The sequence below is a fragment of the Mesoplodon densirostris genome, chromosome 11 (genome assembly GCF_025265405.1).
Source record: "Mesoplodon densirostris isolate mMesDen1 chromosome 11, mMesDen1 primary haplotype, whole genome shotgun sequence".
Classification (NCBI taxonomy): domain Eukaryota; kingdom Metazoa; phylum Chordata; class Mammalia; order Artiodactyla; family Ziphiidae; genus Mesoplodon; species Mesoplodon densirostris.
The window spans coordinates 65822086-65842112 of record NC_082671.1 but is presented as its reverse complement, the minus strand read 5'-3'; the positions used below and the strand labels follow the sequence as shown (position 1 = coordinate 65842112).

The 20027-nt window shown below is 46.0% G+C and overlaps 1 protein-coding gene across 1 annotated transcript in view; it reads right to left on the bottom strand.

Moving 5' to 3' along the window:
- The window catches only part of EFCAB6 (EF-hand calcium binding domain 6), a 242863-nt gene that overhangs the window by 116677 nt on the left and 106159 nt on the right, over nt 1-20027 (bottom strand). The window contains 5 exon segments of the mRNA XM_060113119.1: nt 4218-4386; nt 6211-6384; nt 13097-13257; nt 13348-13407; nt 16222-16389. Coding sequence (XP_059969102.1) covers nt 4218-4386; nt 6211-6384; nt 13097-13257; nt 13348-13407; nt 16222-16389 — 732 coding nt within the window.

Genomic DNA, 20027 nt, shown 5'->3' with positions numbered 1-20027 from the left:
AAATTGTACACTTAACCATGAAAAACACATTGAGTTCATGAAAACCCCAACTGAGTTCATGAAAACCCCACTCCTCTGTCAGGGCTGTCAACTCAGTGTGGTGGCCCTGGTCATCCCACACTAACCAGAAACTCTGAGATCTCTTACACTCAAGAGAGAAAATGGGGAAAGATCAATTATTAGTTAACGAACAGAATTTGTATAGCAGACAAAAACTTCCTGACCATGGGGGTGAAAACCAGTAACAGGGTCTCAACAACGACAACGCAGGGACTTGTGGACTCACTGACCTGGAAGCTCATGCCGGGCTCTGGATTCTATTCTTACAGCTCTCCCTCATAGAGCCTGTGTAGCCAATCACTTCCTGCCCCCACCACAGGGAAGGCGATGGCTGGTGAGAATAACTAATTAGCACTTCTAATTTAGAGTGCAAGGTATGCAGGCCAATGGCTAAGCGGTGCCTATGTTCAAACGATGAACAAGTGCACGGACACAGAATTGGGCGAGCGGGTATATGGGACTTGTATCTTCACTCCCAATTCCCCGGGCATGAAACTGCAGCCACTGCAGTACTAACTGGTGAGATAGAGATTTGGGAGAACAGAAGGGCAAGAACATTGCCTCTCCACAACCAAAATGGTAGGAAGAAGTGAAGGGGCATTGTTATTGAAAGCAAAGTCCTTCCCACCAAACTCTGAGGCTAGATCCAACCTCAAAGCTGCCATCAGTTATACCCAGCTAGCCTGTATTACACCCACCAAGCCGGTGTCACACCCAGCAAGGGTCCGAGGCTGATACACACCAGCGTGGATTCAAATCCAAGTGCCTGAATGGCTTACCAGCTGAACAACGCTGAGCCACGATCTTAACTCCTAAGCTTTGGTCTCCTCATCTGTGAAATGAGCATAATGTGATCTATACCTCACGGGGCTCCTACGAGGATTATAAATAAAGTATGTGAAGCAACTTCCCCAGTGCCTGCACATTGGTGGGTTGACGAATGCTACGTGTAGTGAGGACCAGCACCGTGAGCATCACTGTCCCAGCGATGGCTGGCGTCATCATCGTGGTTATTATTATTGCTGTTGTTACCATTACAGAACTGTTATCATCATTTATACTTGAAGCTCTCTAAAGGAGTTGGTTTCAAAGGTTTCCTTGCCACTGAAGTTGGAAAGCTTTAACCTCTGGATGCCCTGCATTATGTCTAATCTAAATTCTTGTTTCTTTCTACAGTAGAAGTCCATGATTTTTCCAGCTCTGACTTCACCAGTAGTAGAATCACTCTGATCTATAAATAATTTATTTAACAATGAAAATTTACATTTATACAATGCTTTGAGGTAATCAGCTTATAGAGTTGAAATCTGGGTCCCTAGTAGACTGTTTAAAATCACACCACGGTTATCGATCTTCAAGTTAAACGGTTGGTCATGACAGGTTGTTTCCAAAGGTTAAACCCAACAAGTCACTAGAAGGGAAACCAGTAGACTATTTGCCTGACTGTGTTCACAGGGAACTGATGGTTAGTCTCTTGAAATGACAACAAACCTTTTCCCCTGCATATCAGTCCTCTAGTGGTTTCTGTTTCCTTTCCCCACCACTGGCACATCTCAGGAAAGCCAGGAAACAGGGAGGCACCACCATGAAGCAAGGGCAGAATGACCATTCCTGTGGCCGCCCCTCAGGTCGGCTGGAATGCAGAGACACTCAGGGGGCAGAGAAGGGAGCTAGGGTGGGTTTGCCACGTACAGGTACGGGAACCAGCTTCATGTTCAGGGATTCCAACGGGCTTCTGAAACGCCTGCTTCCCTCACTCCTCAGGTTGCCACCTGAGTCCATTCAGGGCCCGCTGGGGATTCTAGTTACTCAAGTTCATCAAGTTCATCCGTCCATTCAGCAAACGCTTGCTGGGCCCTACTATGTGCCGGACACTTGGGATGCATCACTGTCCAAAAGAGGTAACAATGTCTACCTTTGGAGCATACGTCTTAATGGATGAGGACAAGCAAACAAGCAAAATAAAGAAATGAACTAAAGAACTGTAAGTACAATGTGGGTGGCAGTTGGTGACAGCACCGTGAAAAGAGAGACAGGGTAAAGGAGGTCACGGGGGGTGGAGGTCAGGCCGTGTTCACCACGGGGATGTCAGGCTCGGACCAAGGCTGGCAGGCGGTGAGGGGACACCCAGGCCAGCATCTGAGGAGCTGGGCCAGGGGGACGGGACAGCCCGATCGAAGGCGGGAGCAGGTCTGTGTCTGAGGGAGAGCAGGAGGCCGGTGTGGCTGCAGCGTACGGACAAGGGGGGAGGTGAGAGTTGGGGTCAGAGAGGTGATGGGTGGCTGGGTCGTGCTGGGCCTTCTAGGACTCTGGTTTTTATACGAGTGATGGGGGAGCATTTGGAGGGTCCCGAGCAGGCGTGGCCCGCTCTCACTGACTTGTTGGAGGGTCACCTGGGCAGCTGGGTTGCAACTAAGCTGTAGCGGGCAGGGCAGGAGCAGGGGAGGGCGAAGGGGCTGCTGTAACAGCCCGGGAGAGGGCGGCTGGCTGGGAGCGGAGCTGGCGAGCAGTTGCTGTATCCTGGGGCGAGTTCAAGGGGCCGACAGGCGTGGGTGATGCGCTGGATGTGGGTGTGAGAGAAAGAGGACAGTCAGGGAGGACTCCAAGACTCCAGGCCTGAACCACTGGCAAAGAAGTTGCCCCAGGATGAGAACAGAGCGGCTGCTGGCCGAACTTTTGGGAGAGCGCTCTGGGGCAGGAACTAGCCACGTGAACGAGGGAGCCCCTGGCTCATCGACGGCCAACGAAGCCTAAGGTGGAAACTGCTCAGCTCAGCTGATGGACCTAAAGGTGCTCTCAGGTGAGCAGGTGAGAAGCTGGCCTCAGAGTCGCGGGTGTCAGTCCCAGCTTTGCCGCCACCTACGGCCCTTCTTGAAGGCAGCCGTTTTCCCCCCCTGGAAAGTCAGAGGCAGAAGGGTTGATGCCTGATTTCCTGTGAACTGACTCTGTGAATCAAGACCGCTGAGCGCCATGGTCATTCGAGACTGTTGTGCGTCGGGGCCAGGACCGCTGCCAGGTGGCTCGGGGATAGAGTCTAGGACCAGGCGCCCTGGGAGAGTTCCATGATTCCCGCCCATTTAGCACCCTAACCCCACTGAAATTGCCCCCATTGGAGTTAGCAGTGACTAATTATCAGCCCTGGTCCCCCAAACCAAAATCTAGGAACTACCCTTGAATCTTTCCTCTCCCTTATCCATTGCCCCCATCTCTCCTCACCACGCCCCGTATGCTCGCAAACATCAGATCCTCCACTTCATGTCTTTTGTGTGGGGAAGGGGAGGTCTGGACTGTTTCGACAGCCATCTAATCCCATCCCTGGGCCTCCAGCTGGGGCTCCCTCATCCATCCATCCTCCACGCAGCCGCCGTCAGGAGGCTTGGAAATGAGATACGGAAAGAGCGTAATACAGCGCCTGGCATGGGGGCAGGCGCTAGATAAATTGTAGCCACTAATATAATTGTTCTCTTCTTGGAAATATATGTCACTGCCTTCTTCTAAATTTGTCCACACGGACACTGCTACCTATTAGCTGCAATGCTTCCCTTAAAAATAGCTGAAGATGATTAGCTAGAGGGACCGTAATAGGAATTTTAAGCAATCATTTAAATGAATTCCTGAGAAGTCTATGCAGAACCCTTCAAACGGAGTCCTTTCTGGCAGAACCTTGCCAGTTCCCACAAGCACATGCAAATCAGCGCTCTGAGCTTCGCATTTTCCCTGCCAGGTTTTTTCCCCACTTTCTGGAGGAACAAACCACAGCTCTGTTATCACAGCATGGCGGGGACCCCTTGCTGGCAGGGATGGGGGCCCGAGCAGCTTCGCTCCCGCCTGCACGCCGCCCCACCACACGCAGGGAGACAGGTACTCAGTGGATGGCCAAAGAATGCGACAATGAAGGCTGTGTTTGGAAAGTTTAACTATCAAAAGCCGGCCACATCCATATCAAAAGCATGCTCTGAGAAAGTTGCCAAAGACATTTTTGGCCAGAAGAATCCTTATCAATTGTTGAAAGATGCCTAGAAATGAATCTGCTTTGTCCTGCAATAAACCCTTAATGAAAAAATGTCTATCCTTTAAAGCCTGTTCGTATAAGAAAACAGCTGAACTTCTTCAGGAAAGGAGGAAACACAGAAACACAAAGAAACCCATTCTCCTACCTTCTTGAAGTCATGCACATTAATCTTGCCATCAGGCTCCTTGCTGAAGTCCAGAAATCGTTTTCTGAATGCTGGGTCCTGCTGCCGTATACAGTTTTTGAGTTTTTCAATAACCGCATCCTTGGTCATATTCTTGGTCACAGCACTTTTACTCTCAGTGGGCTTGGCCCTGAAATCACAAGCAGGCACACAGATGCAGCCAAGCACTTCCTATAGACCTCACCCACGTACGGTTCAACCCAGGACAACAAGGGGGTTTACCATCCCCTTTTCACAAAGGAGGAAAGAGATGCTGAGGTCGATGGAGTGACCTGGGGACTTCTTACACACTCATGGCTTTCAGGTTCAGAGACAGGCCAGCAGCATTGCGTCAGGTAAAGCTCTCCCTGAGATGCCAGCACGTGTCAGCAGACAGGGTGGGGAGCTTCAGAGAAAGGGCTGCTGTCATCCTTGTGCTAAGATTTTCAGCTGTGCTTTGAGCTGGCTGAACGTGGTGTGTGACTGGGAAGACATGGCCGAAAAAAGAAATTTTTGTGAACTGGGAAAATGACAAGTCAGAGCCTCTTATAGGCCTTAAATTAAATAGGCCGTTTTGTGGTAACTAGATCAAAGGGGTCATCAAACAGCCGTGGGAAGGAAGGGACGTCCACAATTAAACCAAGTTGATTCACAAAATCAACTTAATTTATAAAAGATAGGTTTTACGTGATGTGCTCTGGGTCTGAGCGTGAGAATGTATGTGTCATTGAAGGATAATTATTCTCAGCTCTCCAGAAGTCTCCCGGACCCCGTTTTGACAACCATGAGATAGTCCCGGAGAACAGAGTTCTACTCCTTTCCTGCTGCTTCTGTCGGCTTCAGGAGCTCTCCAGGAATGCCCACATTTTACGAAATGCTTAATTGCTATTACTTCTTTCACTGGTCTTTAGGAGGCAGATATATCTCATCACAGAATATTTAACCTTTCTCTTAAACTACCATCTTTCTGCCCATTCATAAAGCAGCTACTACTGAAGTGCCCAGATATTCAAATTTCATTAGCGTAGCATTAAAATATTCCCATTGCTCTACACGTAAGAATTTTTTAAAGGGGATATGACAATGTGAAGTCGGCTGAATAGTTCTACATTTTACCTCTCCTTATGGATTTTTTATAAGCTATGAACAAGCAAGTTAAAATAATATCTTTTCATTAGATGAAACCTATATTTTTCAAAATGAAGAAGAGCTCGAATATTCATGTCTGACTTTTAACAGATTTACTAAGTATGTTTTATCGTTACAATTCAATGTGGCAATCATTTAAATAATTCTATCATTCATGTTAGAAAATGTTAACCAGTTTAATGAGTATATTTTGCAATAAATATTAAACAGTGGTAAGGAATCTAAGTTTCTGGAGAAGAATAAGTGTGAACGCAGGTACATAATAGTTGAGTGGCAGGCGGGTTCTCTGGGAGTTGAAAGTCCTAGGTCCTTCCCCCAGGATGAGCACCATGCTTGTGAATAACCCGAGGTAAGTCCCCAAATCTCTCAGGTCTCATTGCTTTCAATTCTAGAATTAATAGGTCAATGCAGTAATTCCTAAGATCTCTGCTGTTTGCTCTAAAACTCCCTGACTTTAATCACTGTTTTTATAGTTTGCCATCTTTCTTATTTAAATCATAAAATATTTAAATACTTGGTCAACAAATATTTATTAACTATCTACACTGCAATAGGCACAGTGGTTTTTTTTTTTTTTTTTTTTTTTTTTGCAGTACGTGGGCCTCTCACTGTTGTGGCCTCTCCCGTTGTGGAGCACAGGCTCCGGACGCGCAGGCTCAGCGGCCATGGCTCATGGGCTCAGCCGCTCCGCGGCATGTGGGATCTTCCCGGACTGGGGCACGAACCTGCGTCCCCTGCATCGGCAGGCGGACTCTCAACCACTGCGCCACCAGGGAAGCCCAGGCACAGTGGTTTTAATCAACGCTTTCGTTTTGCTTTATTTTACCTCTCAGAAAGATCCGGCTGCTGCTGCTCCTCTTTTGGAAGATGTTCATTTAACAGCTGATCCTTTGGAACAGGAACTGGAGAGACAGTGGGTGGGCCATTAATTCCTAGGCATGCCAAAAGTTTCTTGTAAAGGATTCTTCCTGAAGCAATATCCTGAAACTTATTGCAGAGTCTGAATTTCAAAAATAATTAGAACACACCCATTAGAATGGCTAAAAGAAGACTGACCCTACCAAGTGCCAGCAAGGATGTGGGTCACTATGACCCTCCTCCACTGCTGGTGGGATGCAAAATGGTGCAGCCACTTTGGAAGACACTTTGGCAACTGAATATCCACTCACCAGAGGAACCAGCTGTTCCAGCCCTAGGTGCTTAGCTGAAAGAATAAAAATGTATGTCTACACAAAGACGTGTAATACATGTGGCTTTATTTGTAATAGCAAAAACTGGAAACAAACCAAATGTCCATCAATACGTGAATGGATCCACAAAGTGGGGTAAGGCCATGAAACAGAATTCTACTCAGCAATGACCAAGAACCATACAACAACGTGAGTGAACCACAAAATCATTATGCTTGGTGAATAAAGCCTAACAAAAAAAGAGAACATCTGGTAGCCTTCCATTTATAGAAAATCCTAGAAGATGCAAAGTCATCTGTAGTGATATGGTGCTAGGTGGGTGGAAGAGATGAATTGCAAAAGGGCACAAGAAAGCTTCAGGGGGAATGAAAAAGTTTGGTATCTGGATTGACAGCGTGCGATGGGTTCACGGAGATATATACACATGATGGATTTCCTCAAATTGTATTATTTAAATATGTGTAGTTTATTGTTTGTAAGAATACTGCAACAAAGATATAATAAATGTAAAATAAAGAAAAAATTTCGTGAGGAATTTGGTATGGAATTATGGAAGTACTTTATTGGAATTTTGGGGGTATGCAAATATTTGAGAAAAACATAGGAAACCACTAATATGGCAGGATCTTTTTCTTTTCCAACATTTTGTTTGTTAATTTTTTCTAATGATAAAGGTTGTACGTGCTCATTGTTGCAAACTTGGTAAAGCCTGAGACCCAAGAAAAAATTCCACAGGTCCGTTAAAATGCACAAGGCTTAGAGCACAGTAGGTGTGGGTGTGAGCCCTGGATTCTGCCTCCCGGGGTCTGGATATCTGCTCCATGATTGAAGGCGGGCTTCACGAGGTCTGGTCCACGGACACTTCCCCAGCACAGTGAGGCCACGACTCTTTTCACATGAATACACGATGTCATTTGTCTCTTCCACCCTGAGTCTCTGGTGCGTGTACAGCGGACTTTCCAGAGGCTGCAAGGCATGTGATCATTCCTTGCTCCGACCGCTGGTGGAATGTGTGCTCGTGTGGGCTGCGCTCACTAACATGGTCTAAAGCTGCAGAAACATGTAGGGTTTCCATGAGGAGCTGGAGTGGGCTTTCAGAGCTCAGCTCAGCTCCGTTTCTTTACAGCACTTTACTAGCTCCTTATGAGCTCATGTTGGTTAGCCCTGCTCTAATTTCTGTAACCTCTTTATTATCCAATAAATCCTTATTTTGAAATCCCAAAGTTTTTCCTGAGCCTACAGGGAAACAAGTAGTAAGTGCACTCTCATTTTCTGCAATGACAGTTTAAATGTCTCAGTTTTCGCTTCTCATACAGTAAGTACTGGTAGACACGCTCCATACAACAGAAACCCTTTGAGGTTCTCGATAACTTTTAAGAGCATCAAAGGGCCGAGAAGCTCTGACCTGGGGCACATGACCCTTTCTATGCTTCAGTTTCCTTGTCTATAAAATGCACATAATGAAAGTCCCCACCTCAGAGGATGATTGTAAAAATTCCATAAGAGGATCCACGTAAAGCTGTTAGCACTGGGCTGGCCTGTTACATGGATCTGTGCTCAATAAACTACAGCTGGAATAACAGGACCACAATATCACGATGACATGCATGTAGCCAGGGGTCAGAGCGTGAGCTCCAAACTACGCTTTGCTCAGTAAGTACTAGCAATTGTTATAATTGCTTCAGTAATACTCTGCGATGAGCACTGTGCTAAGTATTATAGCTACAACTGTGAGAAAACCAAAGCAGTGCCCACCTCACAGAGCTGTGAGAGGCTGGGAGAATGCTCATCCTGAACCGAGGGAACAGATCACCGAAAAGCCCAGAGGCAACAGAGAGCTTGGTGTTCTCAAGAAACAGGAAGCCAGTCAGCCCAGCTGAGCTGGGACCCACAGGAACAGCCGCAGCGTACGAGAGCTTCCCAGGGGCTTGACACTGGGTGAGAGGCTTTATGGCTATTACTTCACTTGATCCTGACCACAACTTTCTAAGTAACATGTGCAGGAGGGAAGAGGCTCAGAACTTGCCCAAGTTCACAGCTAGCTCTGGGCCGAGTCGGGATTTGAACCCAGGCAGTCTGGCTGCAGAGCCCGAGCTCTGGAGAGGTTTCTTTCTTCTTTTAAATTAATTTATTTATTTTATTTATTTACTTTTGGCTGCGTTGGGTCTTCGTTGCTGCATGCGAGCTTTCTCTAGTTGCGGCGAGCGGGGGCTACTCTTCGTTGCGGTGCGCGCGCTTCTCATTGTGGTGCCTTCTCTTGTTGTGGAGCACGGGCTCTAGGCATGCGGGCTTCAGTAGTTGTGGCACTCAGGCTCAGTAGTTGTGGCGCATGGGCTCAGTAGTTGTGGCTCGCAGGCTCACAGGCTCTAGGGTGCAGGCTCAGTAGTTGTGGCGCACGGCCTTAGTTGCTCCACGGCATTTGGGATCTTCCCGGACCAGGTCTCGAGCCCGTTTCCCCTGCATTGGCAGGCAGATTCTTAACCACTGAGCCACCAGGGAAGCCTCTCTGGAGAGGTTTGAGGGTCCTGACAGGCTGGGAAGCCACGCTCTGTTAAAGCATCTGGTATTTCCCTAATGGCAAGAGGACACCCAAATGCTTCAAGCAGGGTTTTAATGTGATTGTCTTTGTAGTTTAGACAAAGACTGGCTACACAATGGAGAAGAGAATACGGGGGCTTCCATCTCAAATATCCAATTGCCTGCACAACCAATCCACTTAAGTTCACTCATTCCTTCATTCATTCCATCGCTTGACACTTAAGATGCCCTGTCCATGAGCCGGGTACGGTTCCATGCCTAGGTACCGGGACTTTGGGAGTGAAGAGACAAAGTCCCTGTGCTTTACATCCTTGGTGGGTGGCACAGGTAATAAACATAAACAAATGCCAAGAGCCATGAAAAATGGAGCCGGGTGACAGGTAGAGAGTACCTGGGAGGTGGGGTGGAGGGGAGGTGGAGAAGGAGGTGAATAGAGTGACCTGTCACTCTGGGTGGTGGGGTGTCACCAATCTCCTCTCCAGGTTAACATGTCCAAAATGGAACTTCTGATTTTCAGCCCTGAAACTCCCCCAGCTCAGGTGACAACCCTGAGTACCCAGATGCTCAAGCCGGAAGCTGGGGCTCATCCTCGCTTCCTCCCCACCCCAATCCACACCCCTAGCTGTCCACACACCCTAAACCTCCACATGAGTTCACGGTGTGTATTCGTCGGAGAACTACAGAGATAAAGGGTAGCTCCATCGGCGGGGGTGGGGGGCTGGTGGTTCTTGTTACATCAAGCTGATTTCCAAAGGGGCTTTATCATTTACACACCCACAAGGCACACATGAGACGACCAGTTTCTCTACCTCCCTGCTCTATCTTTTAGCATGTTTGCAAATTTACAATTCTTTTACTTCAAGTGATATCTAATGTAGCTCATATTTCCTTCTACTTATTAACCTATATTTTAACAAAGCGATAGCAAGTCTCAGGCTCAGAGTCCTTGGCAGATAGAGGCATCTCATTAGGATTTAATCATATTGTTTTCATGAAATGCAGTCTTAGTGTAACCTCTTTATAGCAAGTGAGGATGTTTTTACATGTATGGTGGTAAGAAAAGCCTTAAAAAATTAATATACTTCAGAAAAAGAGGAGTTGATATAAGGAAAATAAAATGTACTCAGGTAGAACATGAATTCCCAAAGTCTGGGCGACATCTTCCTTTTTATGGACAAGTAAACAGAGACCCCCAAGAGGTTCCCCTCTCTTGCCCCTTGGAAGTTGCAGTTTCCCAGGGTTCCTATTCCTTCTCCAACCTCCCCCTCAGCTGATGATCTCACCTCCCCCTACACCGAGGAAACAGAAGTCTGGAGGGCGGGACTCCTAGGTTAGCACCCACGCCCACCCCTCTTCCTGGCCTGGCTCCATCTATCAACACTTTTTCTCTCCAGTCTCTGGCTTTCCACTAACTTCTCCTCCCAGCCCACAGATAAGCACAAAGCCTGTGTGTGAAGCAGGTGAACCCTTTCTCAGCACTGCATCCTCCACTCCATAAGCACCCCTGGTACCTGCTGGGGGTCCACCCGCCCCTCCCAGCCCCGGCCCCTGCTCAGCCCACCTGCTTCCCATGCGACGTCAGACCTGGCTGGCCTCCTCCTGCCCCCTTAGCCCCGGGCACCACCCTTCCTGTCCCCTTGCCCCAACCTTCTCGGCCTCCTTTGCTGCTGGACGAGCCAGGGCCCTGGCTGTCTGGTGGTATTCTGCCAGGTCCCACCTGCAGCCCTCTCACCTCAGGTGGTCCCCCATCCACCCCGGACAAATGCTTGCTGAACGAATGAACGAACCGTCAGTGTGAGGAGGACGCTGGAGTCTCATCACGGCCCAGACTCCTCTCTGAGCCCCACGGCCTCCTGGAGTCTTTTTCCCGTGTTTTCACCCCGACTGGCTGACTCCTTCTGTGTTCTCTCACTGGCCAGCAGCCCCTGGCATCATTGGAGACTCCTTTCCCTCCTCTGCCATCAGCCTCCCGGTCCAGAGTCACCAGGTCTGTCCTTCTACTGCCCAGACCTATCCCAAAGCAGTCGCCCCCTGCAGTCCTCTGCCGCCCCCTCCAGTCCTCTGCCGCCCCCTCCTTTTAAGCCCCTTCTTTCCCTCTCTCCCCATTATGTCTGCTCCCCTCACCGGAGCCAGAGCAATCTTTATCCATCAGGGTTTTCAAAGCCCTCTGGGTGGCTCTCAAACCCTGTGGAGAACCCTGCCCGCTGGGTGAATCCAGTTCCGTAGTGTAGAGCCGCAGTCCCTCCTGCCCGCCCTTTGGTACCGTGCCCCTGCCGTCCTCCCCACCACACTCCTGCCCCAGTTGTCCACGTGAACGTGCCGTGGGCCCCTAGCCCTCTGGGCTTCCTCCTGCTAGCCTACAGCCTGAAATGCTCTCCCCTTTCTTCTCCAGATTCAAGCATCACATCCCTGGGGAGCTTCTCGCCTTCCATGCCATGACCCCTGCCCCATCCTCCCGGCTCTAAGTGTCCTTCAAGAATTACGCACGGTCCTCTGGGCTCACATGCCACGCGGGGTGCGTCTGCTTCAGTTTCTCTCACATTAGACCACTCTGTAAATGAAGGGGTTTCTGTAAACCTACTAACAGGATGGCCGGGATGCAGGAGGCTTGCGCAATACTCTTGAGTGAAAGACCAAGTGGAGGAAGAAGTGAACCGCCCTGCCAGTCCTGGGTTCCGCTTCCCTCTGCCTCTCTCCCTCTCCCCGGACCACGCGCAGCAAAGCCACGAGCCAGCGAGTGACTGAAGCCCCTGCAGACACGGACGTCAAGGTGGCCTCCCCGCCTTGCCCACTGCCCAGCCCAGGCCCTCACCCCTCCCCGAGCTCCTCCACAACCCTCTCTGGACTTGCTGTCACCTGCTTCTCCCCTGTGCCGTGTTTCTTCCACCCACTAGAGAACTGATCTTTCTGCAAACGTTCCGTAAACTGGATGAATGCAAACACTCGGCCTGGCACGCCAAGCTCTCTGCAAGACCCTCTTGCTGGGGAAAGCCTAGGCCTCCCCCTTCTCTTCTTACAAACCACAGGAGAAACGGGCTATGAGACATGAGTGTTCACAGAAGGGAGATTCAAGAGGCCAACAATTACCAATAAGATCAACTGTGTTTCAGGTCACTTTAAATCAATGTAATATAAAGAAAAACAATAAATAAGATCTTTAACATTCCAATCGGGAGGAATGAAAGAGAATCGTTGTGATTCCACTGGATTTCCACCCACAGTAATCTCCCAGATCACTGCCCACACGCTGGGAAACACCAGCCCCCGTCCCTGAGGCCGTGCAGCTCTGAGTTCTGGGACGGCAGCAAGTGGGTGGCAGGTGGCGTGTGGGAGGCGTCATCCCCTGCAGAGTGCCAGCTCAGCCTGCAGGTTGTCGAGGTCATCTGCAGAGAGGGAGTGCCCCAAGGGGTGAGCCCCTCCGCGTGGAGGGTGAAAGGGACACCAGGCAGGGGACCCCTGGGGCCTTCAGGACACCGTTTTCTTCTTTCTCTAATATCCCTGTCCCCCCCGCCCCCCAGCTTCAGCTCATCCACCACAAATTAAGTTTTAAACTAAAACAAAAGAAAAGTATAATTCAAGTTACCATTTATGGGCTGGCTGATCATAGCCAGACACCCTGGGAGGTAAAATGGCATCACAATTAAGAGAATAGGAGTCATACAGACCAGAGGTAGAAGCCAGGCTCCACTGACCAGCTGTGTGACGCCAAGGAGGTGCTTAACGTCTCCAGGCCTCCATTTCCTTATCCACGCAAGGAACTGTCATAGCTGGCTTACACGCTCGTGGTGAGGACTACGTGACACAGCATATATGCCAGACTCTCAACCAACACCCGGCGCTTAGTACAGACTCAATAAATAGGAGCTATTATCAGTACTACCTACTAACATGGCAAAAAAAAAATACGTAGAAAAAGGTTTAAAATTGTAAAACAGACTTTATGGAAAACACAGCATGAATTAATTTTGTTACCAGAAAACTTACTTTACTAAATGTTCGGTTGTTAAAAATGGGCAGAAAACGCGCATGATTTTCTTGAAGTTATTTCGCCCAATGTGCCCTGTGTCACCAAGGTCATGTGACCGCAGCATATTATAGAAAACTTGTAGATTCCTGGTAATGGAGTCATGAACAATTTCTTCCACCTAACAGAAAAAACAAACATATTTACCAAGCTGCACGTTTGTAACCTGGGGTGGTAGCACCTTGGGGCCACATAGGAAAGCGTTACTTACTGAATCCCAAGCCAGGAAGAGAGGTGCCTTGGTGTCTTTACAGGAGGATATTTTGCTTAGCTAATTGGGAAAGAGAAAATATTTAAATACAAATCACTCATAAAGGTAGTAGGAGCTTTGGAGGCAGGTGGACTTGGATTGTCAGCTTTGTCCCTGATTATTAGCCAATAGCTTTAGACCTTGAGAAGTGAGTTTGCCGCCCCCCCATCCCCATCTGGAAATGGGATAATAACACTTAACTTGTGCTTATTTTTAAGAAGTACAGGAAACATGAAAAAATCCATCACCTAGAAATCAAATAAACGCAAAGTGAAAGAATAATGAGATGACATTTTTGCCTACCAGAATGGCAGAAATAAAAAAGGAAGCAAACTGCTAGTGTTGGAAATGGATAACATCAGACAATTTGATAATCTACAGCCTCTAGAGTAACAGTGACTGTCTCTGGGGAGCGGCTGGGGACAGAGGTAGAGGGAAAACTCACTTCCACTGTATTCCCTTCTGCATCTTTCGCATTTTGTACTTCATACATATATTCAACTTTTAAAATATTTAAAAAATAATATATAAAATTTTTATTCCATTCTGGAAATTTATACTAAAGAAATTATCATAGGATGATAAAAAAAGGAGGCACTACAATATTCCTTGCAGCAAAATTTATATAAGGAAGAAAAATGAACACCCAGATTATAAGAGCAGGGACTATACTGCATCTTTTAATATTACATAGCAGAATTTTTACTGACACTAAGGGTTAACAATACGTTAATCAATGACAAACTAAAAAGTCACTAATTATGTGGTCTCATTTTATTTTATTTTATTTTATTTTATTTATTTATTTTTTTTGTGGTATGCGGGCCTCTCACTGTTGTGGCCTCTCCCGCTGCGGAGCACAGGCTCCGGACGCGCCCGCTCAGCAGCCATGGCTCACGGGCCCAGCCGCTCCGCGGCATGTGGGATCCTCCCAGACCGGGACACGAACCCGTGTCCCCTGCATCGGCAGGCAGACTCTCAACCACTGCGCCACCAGGGAAGCCCCATGTGGTCTCATTTTAAACTAAAATAGATACTATATATGAAAGTATACATATATCCAGTTCATCAAAGTATATACATTACATATGTGCAGTTTTTATATATCAATTATACCTCAATAAAGCTTTAAAAATCATATGCCTGTGTAGGTATAAAGGTTTGGAAGAATATGCAACAAAGTATAAGAGTGAGTAACAATGTAACACAATTCCTCAATGCTAGAATTAGCAGTGATCTTAAGTTTCTTCTATTTGCATATCTCTGCCTTCTAACGTTTCTAATTCACTTGTTTATATTAACATTCACTCAACAAACTGCTTTGTGAGTGCTGCTGGCACTGCGCTATGCCTGTGGGTACAATGGGCAGTAAAACCAGAAAGGTCTCCGCCTTCCTGGAGGCACGACATTGTGACAGAAACGTTACCCTGTGACTGGCACGGTGTGTGAGGTTGATGACTGCGAGACAAGCTTCCTCAGAGGGGTCAGGGAGGGTCCCTGGAGAATGGGCCCTGGATCAGGGAGCGGCAAGGGGATCCTGGCAGGAGCTGCACTGCCAAGGATGGCGGCGGGAACCTGGGGAGCCCAAGGACCCGAGTGGTGCGGTGGTGAGGAGACCCCGTGAGAGACGGCAGGGCTGGACCACGTGGCACCTCATCAGCTACGTGGGGAAGTTCTGCTTTATCCTACGGGTCCCAACACCATTAGAGGGTTTGCAGCCTAGAGGCTGACAGCATCTGACTTAAGAGCAGGCAGAGACCACGCTGCTGGCCACATGGAGAGCAGACTGCTCACATGTCTGTATTTCTGTTTTTAAAGAAAAAAATGTGGCTATGTGCAGGGCTGCTGTGACAGAGGTGATGATTTACAAAAGCTAACACAGGGTCTGTCCCACAGCAGAATTCTGGAAAAGTTGCAGTTCTTCATTTTTACGTGTAAAAGGGCTCTGGGACTCACTTTTGAATCAGAGTTCAAGAAGGATTGAGTGACATGGTTTAGGATGTGCACAAGGTGGGCATTCAGGAAGCCATAATTTTTTTTTTTTTTTTTTTTTTTTTTTTTTGCGGTACGCAGGCCTCTCACTGTTGCGGCCTCTCCCGTTGCGGAGCACAGGCTCCGGACGCGCAGGCTCAGGGGCCATGGCTCACGCGCCCAGCCGCTCCATGGCATGTGGGATCCTCCCGGACCGGGGCATGAACCCGTGTCCCCTGCATCGGCAGGCGGACGCTCAACCACTGCGCCACCAGGGAAACCCAGGAAGCCATAATATTGAAACCAAAAGTTAATCTGTACCTGGTAAAGAAAGTCTTTAACAAACATTTCGGCGAGACTCTGTTAGTGCTTACTGCACGCATTATCTGAAACTAATCTGATTTTTTAAAGTTCTTAAAATGTTAAAATGCTAATAGCTATTAAAGTTATAGAAGCATTTTTAATAATGAAACCATCAACTTTTCAGCCAAAAGAAACAAATACTAAAATTAAGTGTTTGTCACTAGAGGCAATAAGCAGTTTTTGGTTTTGTTTCTACTGCAAGACATGATTGCAAGAGCAGTGCCGTTGCAATGCTGGGAAAAGGAGTCACATCCAGGATACAAAGTGCTGTCACTCAAGGAAAAGTTTTCAGAAATGTCAAAGAGCATCCTTCAATGAGACTTAAAAACTAAAAGTTAAACAACTTTTCAACACAACTCTTACTTGAAAATTAACGCAGCTGGAAAATGTGCTCATCCATTTATTTAAACCATATTTCACCTGCATCTCTTATTTCACTAAGAACACTTAAGTTTCCTGCCGTAAACAGAAAAGCAAACGTGAAGTTGTTGTAAAACTCACCTTAGGGTTCTCTTCAAGCAGTTCAATAAACATGCTGACGTTGACCCATCCGGTGCACCCAGGGTCAAGTGTTTGCATTAGTTCTTTGAATTCTGAATCACTTATTTTTACAGCCATGCAATTTAGAATATGTCGCAATTCTTCCCCTGTTATATGTCCATCAGGTTTCTGAGCATGAGAATATATAAGGGAATTTTTTAAAAAGAAAAAAAGGAAGGAAGAGCATTACGTGTATTTAGCAGCACTTAATAAAGCATGAGTTTGGGCCAGATAGAGTTATGATTTGAAACAAGAATACCTCAACTGATGATAGTCACTGTATAACCCACATGCCAAGAGCGGTGGGGGGAAGGGAATCTAGAACTTTGCAAGTGCAGTTCCTACAAGGTTCTCTGTCAGGACATGGCAGGAGACAGTCCCAAGAGAGGAAAGAGGCTGACCCTTTTCCCAGGACAGGCTGAATGCTGGCTGTCACAGGGCGCCCCAACCCACCTGAGGGCCCCACGGCTCAGCCACATGGGGCACAGAATTTCCTGGAAATTCAATTACAACGAGCCGATTCACTAAGAATATTAACCATGCTCGTTTTCACTACCACCAACCTCATCACTTACATAAATGTACAATTACTTAGTGAGAAAAAATTTCAGCCATGTTGCATAAAGAAAACATTATGAACAAAATACTGTGAGGCAAATTTCTTCCCCCAGAATAAAAAATTACCAATAAGTAAATTGAATATCAAAACTGAGAGAAACTGGGCTTCCCTGGTGGCGCAGTTGTTGAGAATCTGCCTGCCAATGCAGGGGACATGGGTTCGAGCCCTGGTCTGGGAAGATCCCACATGCCGCGGAGCAACTGGGCCCGTGAGCCACAACTACTGAGGCTGCGCGTCTGGAGCCTGTGCTCCGCAACAAGAGAGGCCACGATAGTGAGAGGCCCGCGCACCACGATGAAGAGTGGCCCCTGCTCACCGCAACTAGAGAAAGCCCTCGCACAGAAACGAAGACCCAACACAGCCCAAAATAAAGAAATTAATTAAACAAACAAACAAACAAACAACAACAAAAAAAAAAACTGAGAGAAACTGTTTACTGGAAAAGCAGGGGAAATAAAGAACCCTACCTCTTCATAGGGAGATATTGTAAATACCAGTGTGACCAAAGACTTGTTAAGTGATAAAGCAGTGTATAAATGTCAACTATGACTTTGGGGTCCAAAATCTGAAAAGGATATAAGGTCCTCTTGGAGAAAATTAAGTAATTTAGAGGATATGTGCAGGACACTTTTTTGTTTGGGAGTGACAAGTGTTTAATGTCCAAATGGGAATCACTGACAGCTAATATTTATGATTTTCAGTAAATTTATCAATGATCACCACTATATAACTCCAGAATATTTTCATCACCCCGAAGAAACCTTGTGCCCATTTGTACTCACTCTCCATTTCCATCTCTATCCTAAGGCAATGGATCTACTTTCTAACTCTCTATATTGGCTTTTTTCTGGATATTTCATGTAAATACAATCATACAGTATATGCATCTGTATGCACCTTCCATCTGGCTTCTATCACCCATTATAATGTTTTTGAGGTTCATCCATGGTGTTGCGTGGATCGGTATTTTCTTCCTCTTCATTCCTGATATTACTATTCCATTGTAAGATAGGGCACATTTTGTTTACCTTGTCATAAGTGGATGAACAGTTTGATTGTTTCCAGTTTAGAAATTATGAATAATGTTACTATGGACTCTTGCACACAAGCCTTTGTGTGGACACATGTTTTTATTTCTCTTGAGCAGATACCTAGGAGTGGAATTGCTGGGTCATGTGGTAAATTTCTGCTGAAATTTTTAAGAAACTACTCTGTTGTTTTCCACAGCAGTTGCACCATTTTCCATCCCCACCAGCAGTGTATGAGTTCCATCTCCACAATCTCACCAACACTTACTGCTGTCTGTCTTTCTGATAGTAGCCTTCCTAGAGGGTGTGAAGTGATATGTCTCATTGTGGTTTTGATTTGCATTTCCCTGATGACTAATGACGTTGAGCATCTTTTCATGTGCTATTTGGCCACTCCTATATATTCTTTGGTGAAATGTCTATTAAAATCTTTTGCCCATTTAAAAAATCAGGTTGTCTTCTTATTGAGTCCTAAGAGTTCTCATATATTCTAGATACAAGTCCTTTACCAGATATATAATTTACATATATTTTCTCTCAGTCTGTCATTAATGGTACCTTCTGAAGCACAAAAGTTTTAAATTCTGATTAGTTCAATTTACAGATTTTGTTCTTTTATGGATCATGCTTTTACTGTCACATCTAAGAAATATTTGCCTAACATGAGGTCACAAAGATTTACACATATGTCTTCTTCTAAGACTTTTACAGTTTTACAGTTTTAGCTCTTATATTTAGGTCTATGGTCCATTTTCAGTTAATTTTTGTATATGATGTAAAGAAAATGTCTAAATTCATCTTTTTGCATATGGATATCCAATTGTCTCAGCACGATTTGTTGAAAAGATTATACTTTCTCCTCCTGAATTGGTTGAAAATTGACCATAAATGTGTTTATTTCCATACTCACAATTATGTTCTGTCAACCAATAAGTCTATCCTATGCCAGTTCCACACTGTCTTTATTACTGTAGCTTTATCCTAAGATTCAAAATCTGGAAGTTTAAGTACTCTAACTTCATTCTTCTTTTCCAAAATTGTTTTGGCTATTCTGCCACCTTTGCATTTCCAAATGAAGTTTAAGATCAGCTTTTCAATTTCTGCAAAAAAGCCAGCTGGGATTGTTGTTTTTTTTTTTTTTTTGCGGTACACGGGCCTCTCACTGCTGTGGCCTCTCCCGTTGTGGAGCACAGGCTCCAGACGCGAGGCTCAGCAGCCATGGCTCACGGGCCCAGCCACTCCGAGGCATGTAGGATCTTCCCGGACTGGGGCACGAACCCGTGTCCCCCGCATCAGCAGGCGGACTCTCAACCACTGCACCACCAGGGAAGCCCCCAGCTGGGATTTTGATGGGGTTTGCATTGAATCTACAGATCAATCTGGAGAGAATTTCCACCTTAATAATATTGATTCTTCCAATTCATGAATATGGTATGTGTCTTCACTTATTTACATCTTCTTTTCCTTTTAACAGTTTTTTATAATTTTCAGTATACAAGCCTGGCACTTCTTTTTTAAATTGACTCCTAGGTAATTTATTCTTTTTATGCTATTGTGAATGGAATTGCTTTCTGAAGTTCATTTTCAGATTGTTCATTGCTTATAGAAATATAACTGATTTTTGTATATTGATCTTGTATCCTGTGACCTTGATGAATTCATTTATTAGTTCTAGCAGTTTGTGTGTGTGTGCATTCCTTAGAATTTTCTATTACAATATCATGTTGTCTGTGAATAAAGACTGTTTTACTTCTTTCTTCCCAATCTATATGCATTTTATTTCTTTTCTTTCCTGATTACACTGTCGAGAACTTCAGTATAATGTTGAAAAGAAGTAGCTAGAGCTGATATCATTGTGTTTTTCCTGATCTCAGGGGGAAATTATTTAGTCTTTTACCATTAACTAAGCTGTTAGCTTTGGGTTTATCGTAAGTGCTCTTTATCAGGTAAGGGAATTTTTCTATTCCTAGTTGGTTGAAAATTGTTATCCTGAATGAGTGTTGAATTTTTCAAATATTTTTTTCTGCATCTATGATCATGCAGTTTTGTCTTTGTTTCTATTAATATTTTGTACTACATTAATTGATCTTTTGGAAGTTAAACAAACCTTGCAGTCCTGG